The sequence below is a fragment of the Phyllostomus discolor genome, chromosome 8 (genome assembly GCF_004126475.2).
Source record: "Phyllostomus discolor isolate MPI-MPIP mPhyDis1 chromosome 8, mPhyDis1.pri.v3, whole genome shotgun sequence".
Lineage (NCBI taxonomy): Eukaryota > Metazoa > Chordata > Mammalia > Chiroptera > Phyllostomidae > Phyllostomus > Phyllostomus discolor.
Genome location: NC_040910.2, coordinates 51,562,856 through 51,584,134, shown reverse-complemented (window position 1 = coordinate 51,584,134; position 21,279 = coordinate 51,562,856). Strand labels below are relative to the sequence as shown.

Below are 21,279 nucleotides of genomic sequence, written 5' to 3'. Positions count from 1 at the left end.
CGCCCTTACTGGGCGAGGGGAGACAGGGCTCTTTCTTGGGCTGCTCTTTGGTCTTCAGTCTCCCCTGCAGGCTGCCCTTAGGCTCTAGTTCCCATAAGCCTGTAGTTCTTTTTTTTTTTAAACCTGTTTTTGCCTGTTGGGAGGTTGGAAAGGAATGATGCCTTCCAGCTCCATGAGGGAAGTCCAGAGGCCGGCACCAAACTTGTAGAGGTCTTGGGAACCTTAGAGAAGGAAGGTGGGAGACACCTTTCACTGGGCAGGTATAGCTGTCCCCTTGCTCCACACCCCAGCCCTCTGGCTGTGGCCTTCTCATCTTTTGGCCTTTACTTAGGCCATTTCTCCTTCTTGGAAAGCCCACCCTCAAAGGCTTGCCAACTCTTGGAGTGCCACCTACCCCAAAAGGCCAAGCAAGAACAAGGACGCCCATTCTGTGACCTCACCACCCAGCCCACAGTGCCTCATTCCTCCTCCGAAACCTCCCAGGCTTCCTGCGGCACACTCACCTGTCACTTAGCACGCACTGTCGTTTCATCAGCTCCATGGGTGCTTTTATCTTCCCAACCTGGCTGTCAGCTGTGTGACCCTCCCTGAGATCAAGCATTCCTGAGGCTTCTTTATACATGCTGAAGGGCAAGGAGCATGCACACAGCTGACAAGTGATTATAGTCAATGATAAGATTGTGATCAGCCAACATGAGGGGGGCTGTCATGGCCCAACATGAGGGGTTCCTCACAAGGGGTAAATAGTTCATTCCTTTAGTACGTGAAGGTCTCAGCGCATCACTGGCCAGCTCTGGGACCCTGAATGAGACATTCTGCCTTTCTAGGCTTTTGAGCATCCATCTGTGAAATAGGACTGGTACTGCCTGTCTTGCCCCCCCTCTCCAAGCTCTTGTGAGGATAGGATGACATCAAGACCTGAAAATCTGACCGTCAGGATTATCATTATCTTCGCCTCCCAGGGCCCCTCTCCTCCCTGGCTAGGAGCAGGACCCAGCCCCCCTTCTGTCTGGGTCAATGCCTCCGAGAACCATGACAGTGGAGAGCCCCACAGTAGCCACTGCTTCTGTGTGTGTCCCCTTTTTCCTCCTTCTAGCCCCTCAGCTGCAGGGGTGGGACAGGATTCACTCTGCTCTTTGTGTCCTGGGCAGAGCTGTGCCAGGGACAAACAGGGATGGTTGCCCAGCTGCCCTGGCCACCCTCCCTGCCCCCATTGCTTGTCTTCCCACAAGCTGGAGTGGGAGGGCGGCCTGGGCAGCTGGACAAGCAGTGGCATGTGGGCATCAAAAGGCAGGGGCATCCCTGGCGTGGACTGAGCTCAGACGGGAGAATCCCCTGCTGACAGAGGCTGGAGACAGCAGGGAAGCACCTCACTCCCAGTGGCCCAGGTTTCTGGGACCGCTGTGGAAAGAGCACAGGATGAGGAGCCCAGCCAGCGGACCTCCAGGCCCCCCTGTCTTGTGCCCCGGGGGCCCTTGGGATAGTCACTGCACCCCCACGGTCACTGCACCCCTCCCCCAGAGGTGACATGGCAAAGAGCACCCGCTCTCACACTGTTTGGTTTCAGGATCCCTTAACACCCTTAAAAAGTATTGAGGACCCCAAAGAACTTTTGTTTCTGTGGGTTATATGTATTAATATAATATTGACCATATTGGTCTTTACTGAGACATTTTAAAATATCAATGCATTAAATTAAAATAACAACAATAAATCCATTATATATTATAACATACATTTTTTAAAAATATTTTATTTATTTATTTTTAGAGAGGGAAGGGAGGGAGGGGGAGAGAGAGAGAGAGAGAGAGAGAGAGAGAGAGAGAGAGAGAAACATCAATGTGCCGTTTCTGGGGGTTATGGCCTGCAACCCAGGAATGTACCCTGGCTGGGAATCGAACCTGGGACACTTTGGTTCCCAGCCCGCGCTCAATCCACTGAGCTACGCTAGCCAGGGCTTATAACATACATTTTTAATGGAATTAACTATTTTACAAAGCAAAACAAAATAGAGAGAATAGTGTCATTGTTTTATATTTTTACACATTTCTTTCATTTCTGGCTGAATAGAAGATGCAGCATGCAGCCTCTGGAAAATTCCAGGGCACTCTGTGAGCACATGAAAGTGAAAAGGGCAAATAATGTCTTAACGTTAGTAGGAAAATTGTTTTGACCTCAAACAGGTTTGACCTGGAAGCTGCTCAGGACCCCTGGGCTGCCTGGACCACTCTTGCAGAAGCCCCGGGTGCAGGGATGACTGCGACCTTGAGAGTTGGGCAGGATGGGTTTAAACCCCTGCTCCGCCCCTTTCTTCTCCTGGTACTGCAGGCCTCCCTCTTCTTATCCGTAAAAGGGGTGATACCATCGACCTCAAAATGTGGAGAGGGTAACTAACTGAGTCCACAGCACACAGTAGGTGTGATGTCAAGCTTGGCTCCTTTCCTCTAGGCTTAGGCCTCAGTTCCCTCATTTGCTCAACCAGGGCCTGGGTGGAAAACTGCTGAGGCTCTTCCCAGCTCCCACAGGCTGTGGTTGAGCAGTGCCAAATGCTCCAGAATTCCGCACATTCCCACTCCGGCTGCAGGGACGACTGTCCCCTTTCAGCTCACTCGGACGCAAAGACACATTCTGTTCATGAGCTGTGGAAACACACGTGAACACAGATACACACCTGTCACCAATGGCATGCCCGAGAATCTGCCCAGAGGGTGTGTCACCTGAGGACCCGCCCGGGGAGCAGAGGCACTTGGCTCCCTGAGCAGACGTCTCACAAGGGGACCTGTGCCTGCGCTGGCAGAGACAGGTGTGCACACACGCACACAGCCATGCCACCCCAGGATGCACACGTCACCTCACACACGTGTACTGGCGCACAGACGCTCTGGGTACGGGACACACAAGCAGATGGCCCAGACACCCGCCGGCGGGCCATGCAGCCTAGAGCGGCCAGGGCCGCAGCCACTCCCTTCTCTGACTCTCCCCGCAGGGGACTTCCCCTCCGCCCTGCGCGCCCCCGCCGCCGCAGTCCGCGGCCACCCTAGCCCGACAGCGCTCCGCTGGCTTGCTGCGCGCATCCATCTGCGTCGCTCGCGCGAGCGAGCAGGGCAGGAAAGCGCAGGCAGCGCGGAGGGCTGGAGACCGCTCTCCGAGGCGGGCAGCCGGTTCCTCGCTGCCGCAGGGGCTGCCGGTGGCCTAGCGGTGCCAGCCCGCAGCCGGGCAGGGAGCGGCGGGGCGGGGGCGGCCGGGCCCGGAGGCAGAACTCGCGGGCAGCATGGCGGGGCTGCGGACCAGGCGGGGCTCCGGGCTCCCGTTGCTGGCGCTGTCCGTGCTGGGCTTCTGCCTGATGCTGCAAGTCAGTGCCAAGAGGCCCCCCAAAACGCCCCCCTGTCCACCCAGCTGCTCCTGCACCAGGGACACGGCCTTCTGCGTGGACTCTAAAGCAGTGCCCAGGAACCTGCCCGCCGAGGTCATCTCTCTGTGAGTGCCCAGCCCTGGCCCGCGGGAGGGGGGGGGGGCAGCATGGTGAGCCCACAGCGAGAGGAAGGCAAGGACCACTCCGGGAAGCGATGGGAAGAACCCCATTCCCCCTCACAGAGTGTGGGGGCCAGGAGCACCCCAGAGGGTCCTCAGAACCAGAGACTCAGGTGTCAGCTAGGCAGAGAGTTGTGCGGTCCTGCAGGCTCAGCAGCCATGGCTGGGAAACAGGACTTCACTGCCAAGAATGAATCATCAGCACCAGCGATGCCAATAAGACCTACTATGTGCAGGGCTCTATATTTGGGGGGTGGGGTAGAAGGACGGGGGTTGCTTACCCCAGCATTTGGGCCCCTGCCTGTGATGTCACACCAAGGGCAGAAAGGCTTCTTGTGGGGAAAGGGAGGGAGGCAGTAGGGGGAGGGGTGGGAGTGAGACGCACCCACACAGCACCCTGGCTTGAGGTAGATGCCTGCCACTGAGCTCTCAGCCACTCTGCACCCAGCCAGCCAGCCTGTCTCACTTGCGGTGGCCTCTGGGGACCAGACAGGCTGTGCAGTTCTTGAGAGCAGGATGCTAATCTCCACCCCCACCCCAGGGCCCCATCCCGGGGGATCTGCAAAGTGTGGCTGGGGGCCACTGGTGCTCAGGGGGGCAGTAGGGGAGGGTGATGATGAAGGCAGGTAGTGAGGAGAATCGGAAGACAGCCCCAGGTGGAGGGCAGGCTGGAGACAGGGAGTTTCCAGCGTGAGTGAATGCAGCCAGAAGCCATTGCCCTGTCCACCTCACTGGCCCAGGGGGTCCCTGAGTACACCCCCTGCAGCACTGACTCCAGTCATCCCCACAGGACGCTGGTGAATGCTGCCTTCTCCGAGATCCAGGCTGGAGCATTTTCCCACCTGCCGCTGCTGCAGTTCCTGTAAGGACAGGGCCTTGTGGGAGGGGTGGTGGCTTGGCAAGGGCAGTGGGAGGGGACAGACAGATCCTGGACAGGGGAGAGGAGAGCCCCTGTAGGTAGCCTTTGGAGATTAAAGTGTAGGTACCCCCACTGTCGCCCCAATGGGATATGCTACAAAAGGGGGCACAGCCGGAAGTCAGGAAGGGTGGAGGGAACAGCAGGTGGGGAGAAGGAGGGCAGGGTTTGCATATCAAAGCCAAGAAGTGGGCATTTGGGGCCCAGTTAGGGTGGACTTGTCTCCTCTAGCGGTCCAAAGGAATCAGATGCAATAACTTGGACTGGTGCCAGGGGGTGGACACTGCAGGGGAGAGGGGCCGTCTTAGAGACCGGTGATCCCAGGGCTTGAAGAAAGAGCTGGGAGCTGAATGGAGGGAAGACTAGAGGGCTAGAACTCCAAAAGGGGCTGTTAACACTTGGAGCCCCAGCCACAGGAGAGCATCCATGTGGGTTACCCCACCTCCTTCTCACCACCAGCCCCAGAGGGACTGGACAGAGCCTGGGTGGGAGTGGGAGGCAGAGCAGAGGTGCCGTGGGGAAGGCCCTGGCTTGCCAGGAGCGATCTGCCTCGACTGTTTTCACCCCAGGAGCACACATGGACCCCGGGAGTTTCTGGGACCAATACGGGCTCCTGCCTGGTCTTGCTACTCAGACTGTTGTGGGGTTCTCTGCTGGGGTCCCGAGGGTGGGAGGCAGGGCAGGCAGGCTGTGAGGAAACCTGGGGTGAGGCAGCAGGCACGCCCTTGGAAGCTCTAATTCTGCCTTTGTCTCTCCAGGTTACTCAACTCCAACAAGTTCACGCTGATCGGAGACGATGCCTTCACAGGACTGTCGCACCTGCAGTACCTGTGTGTGGGAAGGAAAGGGGAGGGCCTAGGCGGGCTCAGAGGGAGGCTGAAGGAAGAAGGCTGGGGAGGTGACAGCCCTTGAGTCCTCTGACTGCAGGACCCAAGCCGGACACATGTCATTTCCTCCATCCCTCTGCCTAAACCATCCTGCCTGGGTGCCCTGTCACCACAGGCTCAATGTCACCAGATTTGGAATGGAAGCCTGTCTGGGGACCGTGGGCTGGCATCCAGGCATGGCGTAGGGAAATCGGTGAGGGAGGGCGTTCTGGGATCCTGAGTGGTGGCTGAGTCAATTCCCATCCCTCCAGATTCATAGAGAACAATGACATCTGGGCACTATCCAAGTTCACTTTCAGAGGGCTCAAGTCTTTAACGCACCTGTAAGTACCTCCCCCACCCATTCATTTGTGGAGCCAGAAAACCACCCCACCACACCCCAGCCCACCTCCATCCCTGGCTCCTGTGGCCTTTGGCCTCGGTCACCATCTTCGGGTGACCCACAGGTCTCTCTTGCAGCTCCCTGGCCAACAATAACCTGCAGACACTGCCTAGAGATATCTTTCGGCCCCTGGACATCCTGAGTGACTTGTAAGGCCTGAGTCCTAGCTCTGTGGATAGTGAGGGGCGCGTCCCTGGAGGGGGTGGTGTGGGAGCCAGGATTGGGAAGATCATAAAGTCTTGGGAGACAAGGAGGGCTTGGCTTGGGGTGGGGAGAGGGCTACGGAAGGCTAGGTAGAGCTACATATAGATTGGTAGCCTTCCAAGTTGGGGTTCCTCGTGGCATCTGTGGGCCCTCTTAAAATGCACGTGAGACACTATGTGTGTGTGTTTTAAACATGTGCTTTCTAAATGTATGTTTGCTGTGAACCTACAGTAAAATCCGATAGCATAGCCACAGTCATCGATCGTATTTCCACAAGAGACCTGGCTTGAGGAAGGGTAGGGGGAAGCGGGGTGCAACACAGGGCTAAGCAGGTTATACACTGCAAAAGGCACCTGGCTAAGGAGGCAGGGAGGGGCTGCAGCCAGCCCCCACTCCAATGACCAAGCCCGAGTCCCGGGGCCGCATCCACCCCAAGGGGAACACCTTTCTAACGGGCACAAAAACACCATGTGAGCAACCAGCAGCAGCCTTGACAATATCTACTTCTGAAACCTTGAGGGGCTGGGTGGACCGAGCAGCTGAGAGCCTGTCCCTCTTTAAGTCCTCTCCATCACCCTCATGATCAGAGACCTGCGGGGCAACTCTCTCAACTGCGACTGCAAGGTGAAGTGGCTGGTGGAGTGGCTGGCCCACACCAACACCACGGCGGCCCCCATCTACTGCGCCAGCCCACCCCGCTTCCAAGAGCACAAGGTGCAGGACTTGCCACTGAGGGAGTTCGACTGCATCACCACAGGTGGGAGGGGCCCCTGCCTCTGGGCTCAGGCCAGGCCTCCCCAGGCAGCTCCACAGGCATGGCCGAACCCCCAGCCCCCTGCCTTGCCTGCTAAACAGCCCTCACCACCCAAAAACTCTTGCTCTTCTTCCTTCCCACACCCCGCCACCCCTGCAGATTTTGTGCTGTACCAGACCCTGTCCTTCCCAGCGGTGTCAGCTGAGCCCTTCCTTTACTCAAGTGACCTCTACGTAGCTCTGGCCCAGCCAGGTGCCAGCGCTTGCACTGTCCTCAAGTGGGACTACGTTGAACGACAGCTTCAAGATTATGATAGAATCCCAGGTACCTGTGCCCAGCCCGGCCGTGCTGGCCCCAGCTAGGAGAACAGGGGTGGCAGGGGGGTACTGCATTGTTCTTCTCCACTGAGGTCCTTTAGGGAGAGGGACAGATGAGAAAGACATGGCCTGTGCTCATAAGAATGTTCTAGTCTTTGGAGGGTGGCTGATACATACATAGATAATATCTATTTAAGTAGGTCAGTGTTAGGAAGGACATATGAACACGATGCACTGGGAGCACAAAGGAGAGGCCTACCCAGGGCAATCAAGGAAGGATTCCTGGTGGAGGGGATGCTGACACTGAGTCTTGAAGGATGAGGGAGAGGAAGGAGTCAGAGGTGATGCCTAAGTTCCTGGCTTAAGTAACCCGGTGGTGCCATTGAAATGAAAAGGAGGAGATACTGCGTTTAAGCTGAGTCCAGAAGGCTGAGGGAGACTTAGCTAGGAGAAGAAATATGGGAAGGATGTTCTGGAAGAGGGAACAGCATGAACAAAGTGAAGAAGGTATGCAACAGTTTATTGTGTGAGTTCAGGCATATATACATAATAAGCAGCTTATTTGACTACAGCAAGGGAGTTGTGAACAGTGGCAAGCCTGAGAGAGATGAGGACCAGGTCATTGGCAAGCTTTGAGAAATTGTGTGAGCCAATCCAATCTATATTTTAGATTGGATCACAACTCCCTCTGTGATCATTGTGGAGCATGGCTGGTCATGGGGCTGGACACGTGAGCAGACCAGTGGGGGAGCCAGCTGGAGCCTGGACTGAGGCAGTAGCAGTGGGGATGGAGACATTTAGAAAATGGGGTTACGTTTAGAAAAGAGGATCGAACTGACACAATAGGAAACAGAAAATTGAAATCGTTCTATGTCTATGAAAGAACTTAAAGTCATTATTAACACTGCCCCCCCCACCTCAAGACTCCAGGTCCAAATGGTTTCTCTGGCGAATTCTAGCAAACACAAAAGGGAAAAATAATGCCGATCTTACACAAACTGTACTGTCAATAGAAAGCAGAAGGGGGGCTGACAGAAGCTGGGGACTGATCAGCTGTGGGTGAGTGCGGGGCAGGGCGGTGCTGGGGGTGGCTCCCAGGTTTCTGAATGGGATGACTACATGGACCCACAAATTGACATCAAGAACACAGGAGGAGGGGGAGGAGCAGGTTTGGGGGTAGGCGTGAGCTCGGTTTTGGCCAGCTGGAGTTTGAGGTGCTTGAGAGTGTTCGGGCAAGAAGAGTCTGAGCACGGTGGCTCAGGAGCGGGTGATCCGGAGCTGGGCAGGTGGTGTCAGAGCATGAGGCTGTGTGTGGACTTCCCTTGGGGAGGGGAGGGGTTCAGGGTGGGGGGAGGGTGGGCAAAGACAATGACAGGAAACACCAGGACAGGTGAGAAGTGTGGCCCCATATGCTTTGGGTGCCTGGGTCAGATCAATCTGGTTGAGCACTAGTACATTTGTTTTCATACATAAAAGCCTTTTGAAAGTGGGAGTTGTTTGGAGAATGTGTTTTCATACACAACTCTCCAGACATCAAGCTGTCAGTTTGCACCCAGCTGTGGACATGCTCAAACTCTCCCTGCTTCGCCCGCCTGGCTGCTTGCCAGCAGGTGGCTTTGGGCAAGTCACTTAGATGCTGAGCCTCAGTTTCCTTCTGTGTGAGATGGCAAAACAATAGGGAGTATTTCAAAGTGATAAATTGGGGCAATGTGTTCATACTTAGCACACTGACTGCACGCAATATAAATTCAATAATGGAACCATGGTTAAACCGTCAATCAATATCTAGGGACACCTATTTTGTGCTCAGTGTCAGCTTATATTTGAGCCCTGGGGACCAGGGTGGATGCCCAAGGCAGGAGGGGACTGAGCTTCTTTTCTGAGACTGGGCAGGAGCATGAAGCTGCCCATGTTGCCTGACGCCACATCCCTGCTTCCCGGCAGCCCCCTCAGCCGTGCACTGCAAGCCCATGGTGGTGGACAGCCAGCTGTACGTGGTGGTGGCCCAGCTGTTTGGTGGCTCTTACATTTACCACTGGGACCCCAACACCACACGCTTCACCAAGCTGCAGGACATTGACCCGCAGCGCGTGCGCAAGCCCAACGACCTGGAGGCCTTTCGAATCGACGGTGACTGGTACTTTGCTGTGGCCGACAGCTCCAAGGCAGGTGCCACCAGCCTCTACCGATGGCACCAGAATGGCTTCTACTCCCACCAGGCCCTGCACCCCTGGCACCGTGATACCGACCTTGAGTTTGTGGACGGAGAGGGCAAACCTAGGCTGATTGTGTCGAGTAGCTCCCAGGCACCGGTCATCTATCAGTGGAGTCGCACCCAGAAGCAGTTTGTGGCCCAGGGTGAGATTTCTCAGGTGCCTGATGCCCAGGCTGTGAAACACTTCCGTGCTGGACGGGACAGCTACCTGTGCCTCAGCCGATACATAGGGGACTCCAAGATCCTGCGCTGGGAGGGCACCCGCTTCTCTGAGGTGCAGGCCCTGCCCTCCCGGGGCTCGCTGGCCCTGCAGCCCTTCCTTGTGGGTGGCCGCCGCTACCTGGCACTGGGCAGCGACTTCTCTTTCACCCAGATTTACCAGTGGGATGAGGGGCGGCAGAAGTTCGTCAGGTTCCAGGAGCTGGCGGTGCAGGCCCCTCGGGCCTTCTGCTACATGCCTGCGGGGGACGCCCAGCTGCTCCTGGCCCCCAGCTTCAAGGGACAGACGCTTGTGTACCGGCACGTGGTGGTGGATCTCAGTGCCTAGAGGGCTGCCAAGCCTTTGGATCGGAGGCTGAGGGGGAGGCTCTGCGGGAGCAGTGTGTGTGCCCGTGTGAGGACACGTGTAGCTAACCTCACGGGCACCACGTGGACTGGCCCCATGAGCCGCTTGCCATAGTTGTAATCAGCATGAGGACTCGTATGCACCAGGCAACCCAGGGCCCGGCGCCCTCCTGTCTGTGGACACCCATGGACCCCACACCCCATCTGTAGGCCCCCTCGACTGCTGCCTTCCACAAGCTCTGGCCTGGGGAGGGGGAAGGATGCTGGGAGGGAGGGTCTTGGGCTGATCCTTCTGATGCTCTGGTCTCTCCTTGGTGCTCCAGGGGTCCATTTAACCTGCCTGTGCCCCACACTGCAGCCACAACCACAGCCTTCCACTACGGGTACACTCACTTACTCGCCACTCCTCCTGCATGTTCACATGGGATCTGGCCCACACCCTCAGTCACACACACACACACACACACACACATCTGTCCACACCCCCGTTTCCTAGTGCACACCTGCAGATTCAGCGCTGCCAAAGGGTCTCCCTGCCATTACATTACATTGCCTCTCTGCTTGGAGGGGGCACACAGTAAGGCCCTGCTCTGCTCATCCCTGGTGTCCCCACCCTGCCTCTGGGCACCAGCTTGGCCTCCTAGGGGCACAGCCCCTCTGCCCAAAGCAATAACAACAGCAGCCCCAGCAGACCCTGCCTTCCTCCCTCCCGATGCTGGCTCTGTCCTCACTGGGGCTTTATGCCCTGACCCTGTCACCTAACAGGAGACCACCCAGACAAAAGCCTTTCTATTTTTCCTTCCTGTGGCTGTCCCAGCCTAGACCCTTTCCCCTGTTCCCTGGTTCAGCCCCTTCTTTTGGATGTGGCCCCTCAGCTGTGCTGCTGGCTCCCCTGGTTAGGTTCCAGAGCTGGCCTGGCCAGGGACCTTGCAGGCACTCGGGGCATCTGGGGGGGTGCATGAGTAGAGCTGCGCTGGAGAGCAACTTGGGGGCTCTGGCGCCCCTCCAGCCCACAGATGCACACCCCAGGGGCACTGCCTTTCAGGGGAAACTGGGTGGTGGAGGCCCAAGGGCTCTGCAGAGCGGCACCCGGGAGCCGAGCTTCTGCTGCCCTCTGCTGTAAGCTGGGGACAGACAGCTCTGAGGTATGAGGCGATGCAGCAGGCGTGGGAGGGAAGGCTCTTCCCTGTGCCCAGACTGTGTGAGGGGCACCTGGTGGCAGCATGAGGGGCTGGGGTGGGGCACTTGGGGGCAGGGCTGTAACTCACTTGCTCCAAATAAAAAGTTCCTACCCCATTGCTGGCTCTCAGGTGTCCAGTGGTGATGGCCAGCAGTAGCTGTTCCATGAAGAACAGAGCGTGTCGTCTGTCCCTCCTGCTGGCAGGGGACAGTGTTGGCTATCAGGACCTGTTCCTGCCTGCTCCCTCCCCTCCGAGGAAGGAGTGGGCACCCCCAAGGTCAGCTGGGGCTGGGGTCAGGAGTTCACGGTGATGACACTCGGGTGCTGTGTGAGTGTGACTAGTCCCCACCACCTGGGGCTGACTCATGCCCAAGTGCTCCTTCCTGGAGACCACAGACTTGTCAATTCCAATCAACATGGCCAAAGACAGGCTCAGCAGCCCCTCTCCTCCTTACCCCCTCTACTGGGCAAATGCCTGTGATCACTGCCGCCCTCTGCCCTGGGTGTGGACTAATTCTGGAGCCTGAGCTTCTTTGGCAACACAGATGACAACTCCTAATTTGTCGAATCCTGACTCTGCCACTTACTCACCGGACAGCCTCAACCGCATTACTTAGCCTGTTTGTATTTGTTTCCTCGTCTGTGAAATGTGGATGGTCACAATACCTTCCTGGCAGGTTCAACGTGAAATTTAAATGCATTCAATATCTAGTCTAGTAATATGTGCAAGGTCCTTGGAAGAGTTTGTCTGCACAGAAGTATGTTTTTTAAAAAAGATTTTATTTATTCATTTTTAGATGGAGGGAAAGAGAGGGGGAAAGAGAGGGAGAGAAACATCAACGTGTGGTTGCCTCTCATGCACTGTCAACTGGGGACCTGGCCTGCAACCCAGGCATGTGCCCTGACTGGGCATTGAACTGGTGACCCTTTGGTTCACAGGCTGGCGCTCAATCCAGAGCCATACCAGCCAGGGCAGAAATATGATTTTTATTGGTCTGTAGGATATACGGGGTACAGGTGGCTCAGAGAAGGCTGCTTTGTGGGAGAGGAGAAGGGTGCCTTTTGGGGAGAACTGACATCCTTGGTCTCAAGGCCCCTGTGCTTCAAGTCTTACCTGTGACCTCAGAGGCCAAGCCTGCCCCTGACCACTCCTCACAATGGGGAATCTCACAGGTGATATCTTGGGGTTTCCACCTCCTCCAACCACATTCATGTGCTCTTGGCTTAGCCCCCAGCCGCACTGTCTTGAGAATGCTTGCCCTGCTTTTTCGTATGGGGAATGGGCTCTTGTACTGCGCCAGGGACAGGTTGCCAGGCAGAGCATGTTGAGTCTCCCAGACCCACTGGCACTCTGTTGCCCAGTAGAAAGATAAACACCACTCTTGTCCCTCACCCTCCCAGGGCTCCTCCCAAGAATAGGGACACTTTTCTCCCTGAATGTCCAGCTCTCTACACCTGCCCTGGGGGGGTCATCCATGTGTCCAGAGAGCTGCTTAGCAACCCAGTGTAACTGGGTGATTATGTCAACAGCTCAGGACCAAAGGCTATGAGAGGCAGAGTCCACTCTCTCTGCCAAAGCTGAAGAGGGTGATCCCTAGCTGCCAGCCTCATGCCCCTCCACACTGAGCCCTGCTCTCAGCAGCAGATTTCTCACATCTTGTCCCTTAGACTTGCCAAGCACAGTCATCAGCACCAGGAGTCTCCATGTGAGAGATCGTCCCAGCTGGCAGGGCTTAGAGTGGGTGCAGGGGAGCTCTTCCCCAGCAAATAGGGGTAAAGAGAAGCACATGGTGCTAAGGTCACATTTGTGACTCTCTGTGAGGCAGCTGGAATGGGGGGAGGGAGGGAAGAAAGCTGCTCTTCAGCAGGTACCCGAGAGCCCGAGAGTCACAGGCACTCAGTCAGCCCAGGCACCCTTCCCTCCTGAAGCACGGACATCTCTTCCCTCTTCTGCAACCCCATCCTTCACCCCGTGCCCCAAGCTGGTCCCCTATCACGCTGGTCACATCTTTTTTTTTAAAAAATTTTTTTATTGTAATCATTGTTCAAGTAAAGTTTTCTCCCTTTTACTCCCAATCCAGCCCACCCACCCAACCTTCCCCTCTTCCTTCCCATTACCACCTTCCCCCTAGTTTTTGTCCATGTGTCCTTTAAATTTGTTCCTGTAAACTCTTTCCTCTCCAAGGACCGTGCCTAGGAATGGATGGTGGGATACTGGCTGTTGGCATTTCTTGCTCCATCACTGCAGGGGGAGCCAGGCCCAGGGAGAGGGGGTGGCGAGGCAAGGCAAGGCAGCAGGGCCCCGGGGGAGCTTCCCCTGTGGGCCAGTCTCACTGCTAGCTCTCACACCCAGCCACACCAATAAAAATGATGATAATAATTAAGTATAATCACAATATGTTTCCATTGATTTATTTATTCCCAAGAAGCCTCCTTTCCCTGGCCCCCATCATTACCTATTTCATCCTTTTTGAGGGGCAGTGGGCGTTAAATGCGGCTCCAATAAAAAGTAATAACTGTGAGTTTCCCACCCCCACAGCTCTGTGCTCACCCAGCACAGTGTGGGAGGACGCTGGGCTGCCCAGTTTCACGGTGGGAAGGAGGCACTAAGCAGGAGAATGCAGCCCCAGGTGGAGAGTTGTAGAAGCAGCACAGTCCGCCTTTTCTTTGGAGCCTTTCACCTTCTTCTAGGTATACATTACCCTCCCAGAGGAGTGTCTTTATTCCCTGTCCCCTCCCAAAGCTACCCGTAGAAGAGTGATCGAGCCCAGCATTTATCTACCTGCCACCAGGTGACATCGGGCATGTAACTTTTCACCCCTGAGGGTATTTCCTAAATGGTTAAATACATAAATACATATATACATAAAATGATCTTTGTAAAGATCAACACCCCGTGCACACAAAACTGCACTACCAAATGGCAATCAGTGATATCAAGCTTTCAGGGATATTCGTGTTCTTGGCTCAAAGGAATAGGTGGAATTTCAAACTTCTGGTGAAGAAGACGTGGGGACTGGAGGTTCTGCCCAGAGTCTCTCAAATCCTCACGGTCAGCCTGCCCAGCTCTGCGATCTCTGACAACGTACCCAGACAGAAGTCAACAGATGGGGTGAAGAGTCCCTCAGGCCCCCTCTCCTCATTTCCCCCCGGTTTACCCCCAGTCGGCTCGGCATCTTTGAGGCCATCCTGAGCTCTTGACCCAGTGCTGTAAGACCCGGATTTGCTGGTGCTCAGCCAAGCCTCCTGCCAGTTTGTGCCTGACCCTCAAAGGGGACCTCCACCATCTCCTGCCCACTCCCATTTTACAGACAGGAAACGAGGCAAAGGGGGAGGCCCGTGAAGAGCCCCGGAAACTCTGGAGTCCAAATCTTCGCTTCCTCCACCTTCTCCTCTTCCTCATCCCATTCTGTTTGTTGCCGCTTCCCACCCCCTCATCTATCCCATTAGGCCAGCTTCCTTACCATCCGGCCCCACCCGCGAGTCCCAGACGCCCCGCCCCTTAAGGTGAGGGACGCTCGCGCCCGGATCTCGCCCCGCCCCCTTCGGTGCCGCACTGCGCCTGCGTCACGCGGCGGAGCCCTGGGGTTGGGCAAATCCAAGTTCCGTGCAACTTTCAAGTGAGTTGCAAACTCCGCCCCGAGGCCTGGCGCCGTGGAACCTGGGGACTCGCACGAGCGAAGGCCTCGACCCGCCCCCGTCCCCCGCCGCCTGGTGCCCGCAGCAGCGCCGCAGCGAGGGCCGAACTCCTGGTTCTCCGCGGCAGGAAGCACAGGTCGGAGCTCTAACTGCCTGGGCAGCGCGGCGTGGCGGAAGAGTGCGCCTTCCGGCACCCGCAGAGAGTCGGGGCCTCAGTGCCCCCGCCTCCTCGCCCGGGTCAGCTGGTCTCCTTGCTCTGCGGAGTCAGGGGGGGCGGGCTCCCACTCCGCCACGGGGCAGGACGAGCGCCCGTCTGGTTCCCGTACCTCCGCTGATTACCCCGTTCCAGCCCCGCGTGAGCGTGTTTCTGGGAGTCTTCTTGGGGGTCACCCTTCGCCCCTGAGGCTGCAGGATGGTGTCCAGGATGATCTGTAGCCTGGTGGTGTGAGTATGACAGCTCTCACCCTCCCCCCTTCTCCCCGGGTGCCAGCCCGCCGCCCCTGGGGTAGAGCCTAGGGACATCTGATGGGAAAGGGGACTTTCTGGGCTCTGTCACACCAGCCCCTCCCCCGCCTCCTCCTTCCAACACTCGCCGCAATAGTTAACGGATCTGCGGGACTGCACGAGGCATCGAGCGCCTCAGGCTTATTGCCCCAGCCCCCGAAACCTCCTTGACTGATAGCGACCCCTCTAGGACTCACACACACTGCAAACAGGTGCGTGGGGTGGAGGACCACAGGCTGGCTCTAAGCCCCTTGGCAAACACAAGGTGTTATGGCATGGTGTGGGCAGAGAATCCAGGTGCCTGCTTCTCATCTGAGTAGTCACATGACTCACCACCCTGGCCTCACCTCCCTACTGTGTCCTACTCATCACCTTTCAATATACTTCAGTACCTGGCTTGCAGATCCCTGTCTGCAGCCTGGCAGCGCCAGGTCTGGTGGCCCTGGGCCTGATTGCATGTCCATGGGAGGGGGCAGCCTGGTGCTCTCACCAGCTCAGAAGGCTGCCTCCCGCCCATCCACCTTGTTCAGTGGCTGTGTGTGCTCTTGTACCCATGGGCCACTGGACAGGCCTGGACAGGCTGGGGATGTTTGTAAACAGCAGGGTGGGGAGGTGGCCTCCAGGGCACTGACTCAGATGCAGGTTGTGCAAGCCAAGCGGGAAGAACAGGGTAGGCACTGTCACCTCAAACCCGTGGGGGAGGTAGCCACCTATGGGGGGTAGGGCATGGTGCTCCTGACACTCCCCCTCTGCTTTTCTGGCTGTGCTTCCAGGCTGGTGTTTGGGATGCTGTACCCAGCTTATGCTTCCTACAAGGCTGTGAAGACCAAGAACATTCGTGAATATGTGAGTGTGACATTTGGCTAGAGTGGGGTGGGACAGCCTTGGGGGGTATGGTAGGACTTGGGGAGGTGGGGAGGGTCTGAACTGGCCTCCGCCTCCTCTAAGGGCATCATTGGCTGGCAGATCCTGAGTGCAGTGAGTGTGGATGGAGGGCGAGCTATTGAGATGCCTCAGTAGGAACTTGGGGGGTAAAGCCTGCTGTGGCTGGGTCTAGGAATGAGTGGCAGTTTCTCAGAGGCAGCTCTCTAGGGCCATCCAGGTGCCAGGGGAATGCAGTGGGACAGGCTCTCTGGCATCTTGGGGCTGGGTCAACCAAGGACAGGGGAGTTGCTTGGCAGGCTCAGCCTCTGACCTCTCTGCACGACCCCCACCCCAGGTCCGGTGGATGATGTACTGGATCGTCTTTGCACTCTTCCTGGCAGTGGAGACCTTCACAGATATCTTCATTTCCTGGTATGGGTTCAAGGGCTCTGTGGGCCATGGGAGGGGATGCCCCACCCTCACACTGGCTCTCTGGCTGACCTTGTCCCCCTGTGCTCCAACAGGTTCCCTTTCTACTACGAGATCAAGATGGCCTTCGTGCTATGGCTGCTCTCACCCCACACCAAAGGGGCCAGCTTGCTTTACCGCAAGTTCGTCCACCCGTCCTTGTCTCTCCATGAGAAGGTACCTAAGGGGACTTGGGGAGAGGAGCACAGGGGTGAGTGTGAGGGAAAGAGCCCTGGAGCTTAGGGCATGGGGGGACACCTGGGTTCTAGCCCTGGTCTGTGGGATCTCGACAGCCTGTTCTTCCTCTCCTGGGATAAGCACATGTGAATGGCCTTTTGAATATGTGAAAAGTCAGCTAGAAGTTGGTTTGCGAATGGCGGGGCATGGAATATGGCTGTTCATTGAAGTGTGTGACTTGGGGGGCAAGGGGGCACTGCTCTTGGTGTGGTTGGAAGCCCACTGTGGGTGGGCTGGGAGGCATGGTACCCAGTGAGTTCTATGGGTATGCAGAGGAGGAGCGACTCAGAATGTCCCCTGAACTCTCTGTGCCCTGCTCCATAGGAGATTGACACCTACATTGTGCAGGCCAAGGAGCGCAGCTATGAAACGATGCTCAGCTTTGGGAAGCGGGGCCTCAACATCGCTGCCACAGCTGCTGTGCAGGCTGCCACCAAGGTACCCTGGTCCCCAGACCTCCATCAGACCCCAACCCCAGTGCCTTTTGGGCAAGTCTAGCTCTCTCTGTCAGTACAGTGGCAGATAACAGCTGTCCATACCAGGGAAGAGGGGTAAGAGGTGACAGGTGGGGTGCTGGCAGGAATGTGGAGCTGGAAGTTCACACTTCTCGGGCTCTGACACTGGCTGTGAACAGCTGCTCCCGTTCTCTGAGCTTTAGTTTCCTTTTGTTACCACAAAGACCCAGAGCTGGAAGGTTGCTGAGTTGCTCTCAATTCTAAGACCTTTGCCCAGTGAATACCTGCAGGTCTACAGCCCTTGACTTCCCTGGGCGGCTGCCCTGGCTAAGGCCTCTTCCTGCTAGGAGCCTGTCCCTCCAGCAGGTGATGCAGCCTCCCTCTTCCTTGCAGAGTCAGGGTGCACTGGCTGGAAGGCTGCGCAGCTTCTCCATGCAGGACCTGCGCTCCATCCCCGACAACCAGGCCCCTACCTACCAGGATCCCCTCTACATGGAGGACCAGATGCCCCGCCACAGACCACCCATTGGTGAGTGGGCAGAGGGACCTAGAGCTGTTCTGAGAGGGCTGGCTTCTTCCACGTGAGCTGTGGCTTCCCCCAGAGTTCAGCCCCAGGCCTGCAGACTGAATGCCCTGCTTCGCCTCCTCTACCTCCCTCTTCTCAGGGTACAGAGCAGGGGGCCTGCCAGGCACTGACACTGAGGATGAGTGCTGGTCAGATACAGAAGTAGTGCCCCAGGGGCCACCCAGGCCCCGAGAGAAGCCTCTGAGCCGCAGCCAGAGCCTGCGAATGATCAAGAAGAAACCACTAGTGCGAGAGGTCAGTGGCAAAGAAGGCACGAGAGGGGGGCTGCCGTGGCCCTTCAGCCTGGACCTCTCATGGTGTGCCAACTCTCTCCCACAGGGCACCTCGCGCTCCCTGAAGGTCCGGACAAGGAAGAAGACAGTGCCCTCAGATATGGGCAGCTAGGGTCTGCACAGCCTGCCCAGCTTTACCTCGTGTCCTGGGGGCTCTGGGACCTGTGGGAGGGGCCCCCTGGCTGCACGTCGGGCCTGCCTGCACCAGCTGCCCAGGCTCTGCCCTGCTGGCACCTGCTGTTGGTTAAGAGCCATGCACAGAGATGACCTGAAATGTACCAAAGCTGGCTGGGCCGAGGGTTCTATTTATTGTCTTCCCCATCCTTCTACCTTTGCAGGCGTGGGACCAGAGCCCTCCCCAGACCCCTGTGAATGAAACCAAAGCCCGCTCGGTTGTGTTCATTCCTTCCTGTCCTTCAAATTACTTGACAGCCTTTTCCAAGGCCTTGTGTGTGTGCCCTGGTTGTGTGTTTTGTGTTGGTGAATGAGGTCAGGTTTGTGCAAGTTTTGATAAATAAATACATGAAAGTATTCTGTTTCTCCTGGTTTGTATTCCCAGTCCTCACAGCACACATTATTAAACAGCTTAGGTTGAGGGCTAAAGGACAGACTTCCAGAAAGGCCCAGTCTTCAGGGAGGGACACTCATTGACAGATAAGTGTGATGTGGCAAGTACTGTCACAGAAAGTTCTTGGGGACCCTTGAGTTTCTGTACACAGATAACGTGGGGAGCATTGCACATCTGCAGAGTGGCCGCAAGAGGGCAGCAGGTGCCAGGGTCTGGGCTGCCCCCAGCTTCCAGGTCAAGGAGGGCGGGGTTCAGAGAGGCTGGCCAGAGCCAGTGCCCTGCAGGGACCTGGCTGCTGGTTGGCTGGAGGGAAGACGAGGAACACGGGTCTAGTCTTGGACAGCCCTCCCGGCGGCTTATGGTCATTGGTCCTCAGCCTGCCCCATCCACAGAGTCTCCTGTGTTGGCCTGCGACTCAGGCTCTGTGCCTGGTCTGGCTCCACCCACCTCCTACCCTAATCTTGGGGTAGCCAGTCAGACTCTGCCCTCTCCTGCCCCTGGATGCTGGTCCTGCAGTGTCCCAGGGCTGCTCCCTTCTCCCACCCCTAGCCTGATTTTCTTTTCCTCTTTTGATTAAACGAAGAAGTGGGGGAGAGTGTCAGGTGGACAGGGCTGGGCAGTAACCTGCAGTGACCTGAGGAGCATGGATTAACTTTTGGTGTGGGATTAACTGGGTTTTATTTGGGAAGGCGCTTAATCTTCAGGGGGTGGAGGATGGCTCCTCACATCTTGGTGTTCCCTTGCATCATGGCGTTGCCTTATCTCTTCATTTATTTATTTTTAAAAAATCTGTATGAAGCATCTACCAGGCACCAGGCACATTGCTAGGTACTGGGGACACAAACCCAGTAATGGCTAGTGCCTGGGACTCCACCACCCCAGCAGGGGCTGCTCTAAGCCCCCAGTGTGTTAACTTGACCCTCACAGGAACCCCTGTAGGTATGGGCTATTACTATAATCTCCATTTTACAAATGAGAAACCAGGCACTGAGAGGGCAAGTTAACTTGCCTGAAGCCACACAGCCAGCAAGTGGCAGAACTGGGCTCTGAACCAGGCTGCCTGGCTCCAGAGTCAGTCAATGTACTGAAAACGCAGTGCAGGACTAAAGCAGATGAGATGCTTCTTGCCTGGGAAGCAAGGAGGAGACTAGGATATATTGAACACTGGTGTGCCCCTGACCTTGTACTGCAACTTGACAGAGACTATGTCTTTGAATCCTCCTGTCAAGCCCAAGGTCATAGGTTGCATCAATTTTACAGATGGAAAAACAAAGACTCGGGGAGGTGAAGCCACTTGTGCACATAGTTGTGCTGCCTGTGGGTGGGGGTCCTGTGTCCTGAGGCAGGCCTGCCCAGAAGTGGCCTTGGTAGAGGTAGAAGGGCAAGATCCACACTTCTGAGCTGAGGGAGCACAACAGAGGAGCATGTGATGAACAGAGGAAAATGAAGCAAAAATTCCAAGGGAAGGGGAGCTGGGGGGACCCAAAGTTGTGGGGGCGAGAGAGCTCACATGGGAGCTGTCCTTCGCCTGACTCTGTCCCTAGGATGAGGCCTTGGAGTGAGCTGGTGATGCTGTCGAAGTCTCCTTGCCCCACAGCCGGTGGCCCTGGGGCCCCTCAACTCCGGTCCTTGGCCCCCTGCTCCCATTTCCGTGGGTGAGCACACCGAACTCAGCACAGCAAACGACAGCCTCCAGGCCTTTGCTCCTGCTGCGTGGATCGCTGGCCCTCCCAGCAATCTCTCTTTCCTGGCCTGGCATGACCTTCCTTCCAGCCCTGCTTTTTCTGAGAAGCCTTCCCTGACTTGCCAGCCCTCCTCCAGCTCCTGAGGCTCCTGATCACGGCCTGCTGGCGCTGTCCTGGGCACAGGACGCTGGGGGCTGTGCTGGTGCACCTTCACCTTCCCCTCCTCTCCTTCCCAGGTAGCCTCCCCTGCACACAGATTGCTCTGAGTCCCCCACCTCTGTCAACCTGGACTGTTGCATGGCTCCATGCTGTCCCCTCGATGTGCTCTCCCTCCCCCACCCCACTCACTATTCTGTCATCGTTTGCCCTTTGAGGCCCACCCAGTCCTCACCGCCTCCTCCAGGCCCTCTGTAGGCTCTCCCCCACCCCTTGGTCTTGAGTGTGCCTCCGGACCACAGCACCTCTGCTCTTGTACTGGCCTCTGTTTTTGCCTTGAGCACATTGTACTCCCCCCCACCCCACGACACTGTGACTTCATAGAGAATAGGCTGGCATGGTACCTGCTTCTGTATCCCAGCCAAGGACAAATGGCGGTTTAGCCAAAGTGAAGCACCATGAAGTCCCACTTATTCTCCAACGTCTGCGCTTGAGTGTCGCCTCCCTTGGGAAGTTCTGCTGACTTCCCCATGGTGGGACTAGGAGCGTCTTGTAGCTGTCAGGTGGGTGTTTGCTGGGAAAAGAGCAAACGCAGGCACTGAGTGTGAGGTCCCCGAGGTCCAGACAGCCTCACTTTTGCCTCTACACCCTGCGTCTCCTCAAGGCCCATCCCCAGAGCCTTGAGAATGCCCGGGTGTCTGTGACACGCGGCTGGCAAACGGCGGCTGCAGTCGCATGGGTTCCAAGACATCTCGGGGCCAGAGGGGAAGGATGAGGAGAATTCCAGGTTCCGGGGCACTTCTGGCCAAGTCCACGAGTGCTCCTGGGACTGGGGCGTGGCGTGTGGGCTGGACTTCCCTCGGAGCCTGCTCCGTTCTCTCTGAGGGTCACTAGA

The 21,279-nt window shown here is 56.8% G+C and overlaps 2 protein-coding genes across 3 annotated transcripts; both read left to right on the top strand.

Annotated features, from left to right (window-relative positions):
• Window positions 1-2,851: 2,851 nt before the first annotated feature.
• LGI3 (leucine rich repeat LGI family member 3) lies at window positions 2,852-11,066 on the top strand. The gene is made up of 8 exons (XM_028520572.2): window positions 2,852-3,477; window positions 4,322-4,393; window positions 5,206-5,277; window positions 5,586-5,657; window positions 5,794-5,865; window positions 6,508-6,677; window positions 6,834-6,998; window positions 8,936-11,066. Exons 1-8 carry the CDS (start codon window positions 3,272-3,274, stop codon window positions 9,751-9,753), a joined length of 1,647 nt encoding a protein of 548 aa, XP_028376373.1. The 5' UTR covers window positions 2,852-3,271; the 3' UTR covers window positions 9,754-11,066.
• Window positions 11,067-14,540: 3,474 nt separating this feature from the next.
• On the top strand, window positions 14,541-18,506 carry REEP4 (receptor accessory protein 4). Of its 2 annotated transcripts, none has more exons than XM_028521591.2 (8): window positions 14,541-15,033; window positions 15,867-15,939; window positions 16,313-16,389; window positions 16,482-16,602; window positions 16,987-17,100; window positions 17,511-17,646; window positions 17,783-17,937; window positions 18,022-18,506. In XM_028521591.2, exons 1-8 carry the CDS (start codon window positions 15,002-15,004, stop codon window positions 18,085-18,087), a joined length of 774 nt encoding a protein of 257 aa, XP_028377392.1. In that variant the 5' UTR covers window positions 14,541-15,001; the 3' UTR covers window positions 18,088-18,506. The 2 variants fall into 2 exon arrangements, with proteins under 2 accessions (XP_028377392.1, XP_035888559.1); XM_036032666.1 differs by lacking the exon at window positions 14,541-15,033 and adding an exon at window positions 15,062-15,305.
• Window positions 18,507-21,279: the final 2,773 nt, after the last annotated feature.

Coding starts and splice junctions, on each gene's coding strand:
- LGI3 (XM_028520572.2), top strand. CDS start 3,272: ATGGCGGGGCTGCGGACCAGGCGGGGCTCCGGGCTCCCGTTGCTGGCG. Junction 5,658..5,793: donor CTCAAGTCTTTAACGCACCT/GTAAGTACCTCC, acceptor TCTCTCTTGCAG/CTCCCTGGCCAACAATAACC. Junction 5,866..6,507: donor CTGGACATCCTGAGTGACTT/GTAAGGCCTGAG, acceptor CCTCATGATCAG/AGACCTGCGGGGCAACTCTC.
- REEP4 (XM_028521591.2), top strand. CDS start 15,002: ATGGTGTCCAGGATGATCTGTAGCCTGGTGGT. Junction 15,940..16,312: donor CCAAGAACATTCGTGAATAT/GTGAGTGTGACA, acceptor CCCCCACCCCAG/GTCCGGTGGATGATGTACTG. Junction 16,603..16,986: donor CCTTGTCTCTCCATGAGAAG/GTACCTAAGGGG, acceptor CCTGCTCCATAG/GAGATTGACACCTACATTGT.